Below are 9743 nucleotides of genomic sequence, written 5' to 3'. Positions count from 1 at the left end.
ATTTTATATGATTTAAATTCGGAATATTAAATTACGAAAGTTTCATTTTTTTTCTTAATCGTCTAAACTACGTACAAAATATCATTTTTTGATTATATTCAAAACAACGCGCTTCATTGAAATAAGTAATTTTCTATCTTTTTTTTTAATTTTAAAGAAATAATATCATTTTTTTAAAAATAAAAAAATAAATTTTAGTTTAATATCTAATTTTTAAATACAAAATTTAATCAAATTTCAAGATTTAAATGACCCGTGTCTTTATAATTATATACTCATATACAGATTTTTGGTGGAAATTTGTGAGAAACAGACTTCTACACAGCAAAAATGGACCGTCATTATCTTACTTAGCAGGTTTAGAAACACTACACGTAAAATCGTTAATCTATCTTTTTCTTTTCTGCCCTACAAATATGTGTGAATTTTGGGGTCAAACTTAATTTAGTCCTTTATTTTATTTTATTTCTACAACACAATTAATTTTGTAAGAAATTTAGTGGTATGACATCTCTCTCATTCCTCTGTAAACAAAGGGCATAATAAATAGCGACTACAAATTTCTATTCACTCATGCCTAAAGAAAATTAAAAAAAAAAGTTTATAATTGAGGAATTTTCCACAATAACAAAAGATAAGGCCCCATAACCATTTGTAATAATAAAATTAAGATGGAAGTATAGAATTCTGTTTAAATAAGGTTACTACTCCACATATTGCATTATCTATTAATTACGAGTAATTTAGTTTCATATTTTCATTAATAAATACTTTCTTTATTCATCATTAAATATTTTATTTTGTCATTTTAAAATATTCATCATTACATATATAGCTCATGTATAACTTTTATTATATTTAATAAATGAATCTCATATTCATTAACTTATTCCAAATGTGTCTCACTATTCTCTAAACTTTGCCCATCCCAAATGAAACAATTAATGATATGCCTAAAGTTAGTAGGTAACAATTAATATGACACCCCTATTAATACATAGCACAATTAAGACAAGTCAAACTAAAATTTCCCACCTTTTAATTTCATGCCTATTAATTAAATAGGGTTCAACTCTCCACATCTTTTCCTAGCACGAAAAATTTAATTTAGCCGCCAAATATCTACCTAAATTATAAAGTTATTTATATGTAAATACACAATTTTTAAATGATTCCTATTTTAAAAATCTAAAAAGATGCAATTTAACTTTCTTATTTTTCTCGTAAAATAATTTTCGTTGATTTTTCTCAAATTTTTTGTCTGAAATCATTTAACACCCAGCATTTGTTTGTGGAAAAAAAGTCCAATTCGCATGGCATTGGTCGTTTGACTTGAATCAATATTTGAAAAAACTAAACCCTCTAGATAGAAAGTAGCATCCCATCACCCCAGCTTTGATTTCCACACACACACACACACACACACACACACATATATACATAGTGCAAGACTTAGAGAACCAAAATTGATTCAATTCATTTCTCAAAAAACACTACAAATTATACCATTTACATTTTTTCACATATTTTTGTTAATTACTCCAAGGCAATCCAAACCTTGATGCATCACAACATCTAAAAGAGAAAAAGAAGGAAAAGGGTTTTGCTTTACACACAAAGTATTTTCTTGTGCATGAACCTGTGTAAACGGCGACGTTTAAGATCGACCTAAACCCGACGTCTAAGCATCAAGAACTAGAAGCATAAAGTTGGGATTTTTAGCTTTTCTTGAAGTTGTTTTTCCTTGAATCTTCTTCTTGTTTCTGTGCTTTATGTAGGTGGATGCATGACCAAAATAAATATACTTTACTTGCCCACCTATTTTTGAAAAGCTATGAGCCTCTCTCTCCCACTAAGATAAAGATTGAATCTTTTTTGCCAAATTGCATTCTTTTCCCACCATTTCTTTCACACTTCAAAACCACATATATTTCCCCCACTCCCTTTTTTCCCTTAGCTACTCCTCTAGATGATTAGATAAATATCACAATCCCTTATAGCTTGTTATAGATTGTGCTAACTAATTGGTGGAGGAAGTGATCTAATCACAAGTTTTAGATTAGGTACTAATTATTTCTCATAATCCCAACTTCATTAAGGTTCAAGAAAATGGCCTCTTTCGGCGGCGGCAAATCCACAGCCAAAATCCTATTCATCATCACCATTAACATGGCTTTCCTATTCTTGTCAAGCACCTCACAATCAGGTAATTCATCAATTTTTTTTTGATGTTATGTTTATAAGTCTACAGTTAAATTTGATCATTAAACATAGTGTTAAATTTGATCAGATTCGAGTAGTTACTTGGATGATACGGTGAGAGTAGACCCTTTGGATGGTTTCAAGAAATACAGAGGAGGCTACGATATAACGGACAAAAACTATTGGAGCGTAAGCATCTAATTCAATTCCAAATCTTCTGTTTCGTACATCGAAGAATTTGACATTGACTTGAATATATTTTTTATTGTTTGTGTAAGTGCATTGTGTGTGAGAGTTCGAGAGATGTCTAATTTTACAACTATTCCGAATTTCAAATATTTACTGTAGTTATGGTATTCAGATTTTAGAATAGTGAATTTGGAATTGAAGACTCCAATCTAATTTCAAATCCACATCTTTAATTCTATGCTACCAAACAGACCCTTCGTTTTTTCGCGTGCAGTCGACCGCATTCACAGGCATATATGGATACAGCATTGCAGTTGTATGGCTTCTATGTGGTGTTGCATATGGAGGATTTCTTGTTGTAAGAAGCTGTTGTTTCAAAGGGAGAACACTCAAGAAAAAGAGAGCACTTTGTCACAAAAATTGCTATGTCCTACCTATCCTCTTATCAATTGTTTTTACCCTTCTTGCCATGTAAGTAAACTCTTGCTATTCTCGGGTTCGAGTCCATCATGATTCAGCCTTTAAAATTTTTTTATGTTTTTATATCTCAGACTGGGGATTGGACTAGTTCTTGGAGGGAATGCCAAGTTCCATTCGAGGGCGAAGACCGTGATAGACATCATAATCGACACAGCGGATGATGCCTCGGACACAATATACAACACGACCGGGGCCATGAGGGAGATGAGCGTAACCTTAGAATCTGTCAATGCGGATCCTGAGACGACGCGCTTCCTCACCTCAACGTCCCAGAGGCTTGATGTCCAGGCCGATGATATTGCTAGACAAGCCTCAAAGAACCGGCGCCTCATCGAAAACGGCCTCAAGATTGTGTATGTCTTCTTCTCTCCATATCCATATCCATATCCATATCCATATCTTATGTCTACAATGCTGAGGAATGACTAATTCTTGCTGATATTTGCAGTTATATAATAACTACTGTCACAATTTCTCTGACTTTGGTAGCTGTGATTTCTCTTCTAGGTAACACTAATAGTCTAATACAGTATAGTTCTACGTTAATTTCATTCACAATAAATATCAACTAATTGAATTTTCTTTGTTACACAGCATCAGGCATCCTGAAATTTCAGAAGATTGTTCAAATGTAATTACTTTTTACACTCATCTTTTTCCTTAGGGTAATTTAACTGTAAAACTTTCGTCAAATTTCGGTTTTGCAAATGCATAATTTGACGAAGCTTGGAATTTAGGGGTAAAACCCAATTTCTTTATGAAATAGTATTACTGTTTTTTCTCATACATTAACTTGGCATTTGCAGGATAATTGCAATATGCTGGATATTGACTGTCCTAAGCTGGTTGTTCTTTGGTATCTATTTCTTCCTAGAAAAGTATGTTCTTAGATTCCTCAACTATACTAAACTAGGAAAAACACGCATAATACTGATCTAACATGTCTTGTTTTCCAGCTTCTCCGAAGACACGTGTACCTCGCTCGAAAGCTTCCAGAAGGATCCATATAACAACAGCCTGAGCTCCATCCTACCCTGTGACGAGCTGCTCTCTGCAAAATCGGTCTTGGATGATGTGAGCGCAGGAATCTACGACTTGGTGAACGAGGTATGGTACAAGGAATCTATCGACATTGACATGCCTTTCGACAAACAAGATGGTAACCGAAAGCAACGAAAAAATGCAGGTGAACAACAACATATCGACATCGTTTGGCAACATCGTGCAGATCTGCAACCCTTTTTCTCCGCCACCTCTGCACGAATACCAGCCGTGGAGCTGTCCCTCTGGATCCATCCAAATAGGCGACATCCCCCGGGTGCTGCGGATGCTGGTATGTCCCGAATCGGAGGGGCAGACGTGCAACGGAGGGATCCTGGTACCTGCAGCCGAGTACAACACCATTGAAGCCTACACCTCCTCGATACAGAAGCTTCTAGACGTCTACCCCGGCATGGAAGCACTGGTCGAGTGCCAAACGGTGGAGGATGCCTTCGCTGAGATACTCGGAAAAGAGTGTGGGCCCCTCAAGAGGCATGCTAAAATGGTGTGGGCTTCGCTGCTCTTCCTCTCGTTAACCATGGTTGCGTTAGTCCTCGTTTCGGTTGTCGGAGCACACCATCGACGGACACAACATTCTTTCAGTGCTTCTGTGAAACCAGTCTCAGTTTTTATCACACCTGATGTGCTGGAATCTGGAGCACCTAAGACAGCAGACAGAATATAGAAGACGGTATCGGTTTTTAGACAGGTAGACACATTATACGGAGAATCAGCTTAGTTTAGGTGATTCAATACAATACACGGCGTAGAACTATACCAATACAATATAGAGCCAACGGGGGCAAACCCCTGGCCTTCTTTTGTATTACAAATCGCTTAAGCCAAAAAAATAATACGTATTTTTTCCGAGCAACATAGCAGCAGTACAGAAACATTTCAATAAAAATCAACTCTTTATGTGAAATACTGAATGCAGTAAGACAAGGCTTCAACAAAAGAGGCAAGAGAGAATAAATATCACCAAAATTCCAAAATCTGATTTACTACAAAAGATGGTCCAAAATTCCATTCAAACAAATCTTTCATCCAATTTTCTAGAGAAAAAGAAACAACGAAAATTCTTTCGGGTGACATCCTCACAGATCTTGAACACTCAAACCTGGAAACAAAATGAAGAAGAGTTCATTTTTTAGTATGTGAATAATTAAGTGAAAAAATAGGATGATCAACATAAACAGTTTAAGTTTTTAGCACTTCCAACTTTCCACGTGTATATATATCATGAAATTTCTATTTCACTAACTGCTCCTATGAATGAAAAAGACAGTACACAGCCAATGTGCGTTGGTAATGAATCAAGTTTCTTACAGAAGCATAGAATGTATATTGTACCGATGTTAGTCGCATACTTCCACTAGAAAATCGAATTCTCTACTATAGATACAAAGAATATAAATTATCCATTTAAACGAAGTTGAAACACATACCAGGTGGAAGGGGCTGCTTCAGTTTGTCAGCCTTCTGAAGATCAAACACGCAGAGGGTGTACAGGTACTTCGAGCACCTGACCTTGAACTTAACCACATCTTTGCTCTTCTTGATCCTCACAGACGTGGCATCCGGCCTTCTAGCTGTCAGAAGGAAGTCCTTTATCTCATGAATCTGCTTCGGCTGCAAATTACATAATAGAACACAACAAGAATTAGAACAAAAGTTCTCTGCACAAACCTAATCAGCCATCAAACATAACACTTCACTCCTAACAGTAGCAATAACACAGTGCTATTGTAGCTTACGGTATACAAATTTATCGAAATAATTGCTAAAAGTGCATTGAGACACAATGCAATAGAAATAAAACTTCAAAGCATCCGAGGAAAACTCTTAACTATTGTAGCCAGGATTAGAAAGCCCAAAAAACAGAAATTGATGAAACAGAAACTGGTGAAACAGAAAATGATCTTATTTTAGATCAATATGAAACAAATATGAGTGGAAAATACATATGGTGAATGCAATTAAATCCTAAAATACAGAAATTGATGAAATTTGATTTGTTTCATAACACAGCATATTTTAAAAAAATATACTAACAAGTGTATAATTGATTAATTTCAGTCAAAAAGGACATACCAGAATCAGATCGATGATTACAAGGAAATCATAAAAACAAGCGTAAAACGCATACAACCAATGCAATTCGTACAATAAACACAACGGAAATTATCAGGATTTATTTTCGCAAGAACTTGAACAGAGGAACAAATCAAAAACTAAACCATTAATCAACATACATGATACAGCTCTAGCTTGATTAGCAGCAATAGCAACACATAATCTATGAACAAATTTGCTAATTAACGATTCAAAATGATTAAAAGTTCAGAAACAGCTCACCATTTTCGCAAATTGAATTGTGCAATACCGTCGATAAACTCCGAAACAAATGGCTCCCTTCTTGTATTTATATGTAGGCCAATTCAGATCTAAAGCCCTAATGGGCCTAAACTCTCGGACTCAGCCCATAATATTTTTTTAAAGGCCCATAGCAATTAGTAATGTTGGATCCACAAAATCCAGTAATCCACCATCTTTTATTGTTTAGAGAGGACATTAATTTTAACGTAAATTGGTAAACTAAAAAATTAAGAGAAAAAAATAGTTAAAATATTATTTTGGAATGATAAAATTTGTAATGGGTACTTTCACCCGAAGAAATATACTACTACAACTTTTTTTCTATTTTCATAATAAACTCTACTAGTCCTTAACTAAACTATACCCCAATAAATCAATTGAAACTGTCTTAATGCATATTGAGAGCCAATATCCTATTAACAATGTGTTCAAGCAATAAATTATGTGTAATTAATTCATAAACTTATTGTTACATTGATTATTTCTTTTTTAGACATGTCCAATAAAAAGTTGTGATAAATGACACTAATTTATTCCTTAATTAATATTTAAAGCTAGCTAGAAGTTCTTTAACAGATTGAGGTTGACATTCTCAACTAGAGTAGCATATTGAACGGTCCTTAACCTATGCCCAATAAATTAATTAAAACTATCTTAATGTATAGTAATTGTCTCTGTCCAATTAACAATGTGCTTAAGCAACAAATTAGGTGATATGTAGCTTATTAATTTTCATTAAGTCAGTTCTATTACACCTACCATGATGCTGGAGTATCCAAAACTTGACTTAATCAAATTTTTAATCAACTTATTGCATGTCCCCTCTATTACATTGTAAATTTGTAATCATATCAATCATTGAATCAATTTTCTCATTATTGATGCTAAACGTTTTATATTTTTGAAGCATATTGATGCAAATTAAATTAATTGGGCCCTAGTTAAGATACACTAAAAAAATAATAGTAGTAGATATAAGCATAAGCATAACCATGTTTCTAGAGTTAGCTTAGTGTACAAGGAAGCATCAATATTCTAATTATAAAAAACGTTAAATTAATTGGGCCCTAATTTTGTATAATGCCATAGTGATATAATTAAAAGCTAGAATTAATTAGGTGAATGCTTTATATAACAAGAAGGCGCATATAAACTAATCTAACCAACCACTAATTAAAGCCAATCAAACGACTTCCTAGCTAGGGATATTGTTTAAAATTGTTTAAATGCTTTTTTTATTATTTGTCTTAAATCACTTTTGATATTGAGAAATAAAAATTTCACTAATATATGTTAGTAATTTTAAGATCTTTCATAATCCATTTCATACCTTAGCTCATACAATTTTCATGTCACATCATCATTTTTCTAAATTTTGCACCCGATCATAGTTTTTACGTTTTACATCCTTATACATCCAAGGCTCCACTTATATCACAACTTACTTTTCCGTTTTAATTATCATCTAATTTGTAAAATAAAAATAAATAACACTACAATTTTCATGTCACATCATCATTTTTCTAAATTTTGCACCCGATCATAGTTTTTACGTTTTACATCCTTATACATCCAAGGCTCCACTTATATCACAACTTACTTTTCCGTTTTAATTATCATCTAATTTGTAAAATAAAAATAAATAACACTACAATTTTCATGTCACATCATCATTTTTCTAAATTTTGCACCCGATCATAGTTTTTACATTTTACATCCTTATACATCCAAGGCTCCACTTATATCACAACTTACTTTTCCGTTTTAATTATCATCTAATTTGTAAAATAAAAATAAATAACACTATATATAACAAATAACTCCATTAAAATTCATAAAAATTACAGTTGTTGCTCATTCGGATCGAGAGGGAAATCACCATGGTTGTGATCATTTGTGCAAGGATTTAGTTGAAAATGTGGTTATATTTATGGAATTGAACATTTGATTAAAAATTAGATCAAAATTTTTATTTACTAACCTTACCTTTTTTCCGTCATTTAATTTAACAAAACGAATGCCACATCTGTAGTCAGATTTGGAACTGGTTGTATTCTAATTTTGATTATTAGTATTATTATTATTATTGCATTTAACAACGACAAAGTTAAACTAATCTCATTTGGTTTGGTGTAAGCATTAATTAATAGGGGCCTGCAGGATGTCCAATTGTCCATATCAATATATCATCAAAATTTTACCACAAATTATTAACAATAATTGAGTTACAAAAACCTCGAAATTGTTGCTTGTAAGTAATTATGAGGAGTACAAATTAAATACTCATCCTAATTGAACGAGAATTTGACATTACAAATTTTGTAATTGAAAGCATTGGATTACTCCATGGCCCTTGCCATCTCATTTTATTTGGCTCATAAGTTTTCCTTAAACACTAACAAGAATTGAATCATCATAGAATTTTCAATTATATTAACCGATAATTAATCTTATTCGGTTTAATTATCAATAAATTAATGATAACCAATTAATTGAATATCAATCCTATAGAATGAGAATTTGATTTTGTAAATTTGTAAGTGAAAACATTCGATTACTCCTTGTCCTCTCATTTTCTTTGGCTCACTTAAATCAAGAATACTTTTTTGGTGTGAAAATTGTAGATATATAAATTAGTGGTTCTTGATCGATGTGGTCACGAAACCCACAAGCCACATGTTTTTCATAATACAAATATGTAACGTGTATTTTTGTTAAAATTAACATAGTTATTGAAGTTTATTTAATTAATAGAATATTACTATCGATTTAATTCATGTAAATGACAATAGTAAAAGTCCACTAGCTACTTGAGGAATGTAAGTAGTAGATAATTCTCTCACAGAAATATATAAATAAATAATTACACACTGGCAACATAAAAATAAAGTCATGTCGAGATATATATTTTTTATTAAATAAAATAAATGGTAAAGATATCTATATGCACATTATAAATTATATGCAACCGACAATGGCATCTCCATGCACATGCACCATTTTATGCAACTGTCACGCCACAAATGGACAAACCAGTCTTATAGTAGTAATTAATTAATATAGTACCGCTTCAATTTTTTATTTTATTTTTCCTAAGTGAGGTGTCCTAACGTTGATCTCGATTTCTCCAACAAATGCAATGAAACAGGTCTACACATTTTATTTTACATTTAAATAACTATTAAAATTGTTTTCTGACATAATATTTTCATGGCCTAAGAGCATCGTGCTCTTGCCAATGAGCACGGATGTGGGCCCGGACCCACTGTTACTCCCTGCTCTTAAACAAGAGCACAACACTCACATTCGTGCTCTTCCGCAAGGACAAGCTCAAGGGTCTCGCCATTCTATTATTCAATTTAAATAAAAACATTTCCACAAAATTAAAATGCATTAAAAATATACATAATACTATTACAAATTACAAAAAAATTAAAAATTACATAATTAAA

The 9743-nt window shown here is 32.6% G+C and overlaps 2 protein-coding genes across 2 annotated transcripts; one reads left to right on the top strand and one right to left on the bottom strand.

The window, feature by feature from the left end:
* Positions 1–1470: 1470 nt before the first annotated feature.
* On the top strand, positions 1471–4786 carry LOC121803360. Its single transcript, XM_042203039.1, has 9 exons — positions 1471–2206; positions 2291–2391; positions 2666–2862; positions 2943–3224; positions 3320–3378; positions 3466–3502; positions 3678–3749; positions 3828–3978; positions 4058–4786. The coding sequence occupies exons 1-9, from the start codon at positions 2110–2112 to the stop codon at positions 4595–4597; spliced, it is 1536 nt and encodes a 511-aa protein (XP_042058973.1). The 5' UTR covers positions 1471–2109; the 3' UTR covers positions 4598–4786.
* Positions 4787–5009: 223 nt separating this feature from the next.
* Positions 5010–8173, bottom strand: LOC121802662 (60S ribosomal protein L38-like). Its single transcript, XM_042202337.1, has 4 exons — positions 8137–8173; positions 6168–6226; positions 5361–5544; positions 5010–5032 (listed from the first exon to the last, which is right to left on the bottom strand). The coding sequence occupies exons 1-4, from the start codon at positions 8171–8173 to the stop codon at positions 5010–5012; spliced, it is 303 nt and encodes a 100-aa protein (XP_042058271.1).
* Positions 8174–9743: the final 1570 nt, after the last annotated feature.

This window comes from Salvia splendens, chromosome 5 (assembly GCF_004379255.2).
Source record: "Salvia splendens isolate huo1 chromosome 5, SspV2, whole genome shotgun sequence".
NCBI classification, from domain to species: Eukaryota; Viridiplantae; Streptophyta; class Magnoliopsida; order Lamiales; family Lamiaceae; genus Salvia; species Salvia splendens.
This window is presented reverse-complemented; position numbering and strand designations above follow the sequence as displayed.

Excerpts from the sequence above, each read along its gene's own strand:
- LOC121802662 (XM_042202337.1), bottom strand. The coding sequence starts at position 8,173 with ATGGTGATTTCCCTCTCGATCCGAATGAGCAACAACT. Across the intron at positions 6,227-8,136 it reads GATCCGAATGAGCAACAACT|CAAATTTGTTCATAGATTAT; the intron begins GTAATTTTTATG and ends ATCGTTAATTAG. Across the intron at positions 5,033-5,360 it reads GAAGCAGCCCCTTCCACCTG|GTTTGAGTGTTCAAGATCTG; the intron begins GTATGTGTTTCA and ends TTTTGTTTCCAG.
- LOC121803360 (XM_042203039.1), top strand. The coding sequence starts at position 2,110 with ATGGCCTCTTTCGGCGGCGGCAAATCCACAGCCAAAATCCTATTCATC. Across the intron at positions 2,863-2,942 it reads GTTTTTACCCTTCTTGCCAT|ACTGGGGATTGGACTAGTTC; the intron begins GTAAGTAAACTC and ends TTTATATCTCAG. Across the intron at positions 3,979-4,057 it reads TCTACGACTTGGTGAACGAG|GTGAACAACAACATATCGAC; the intron begins GTATGGTACAAG and ends GAAAAAATGCAG.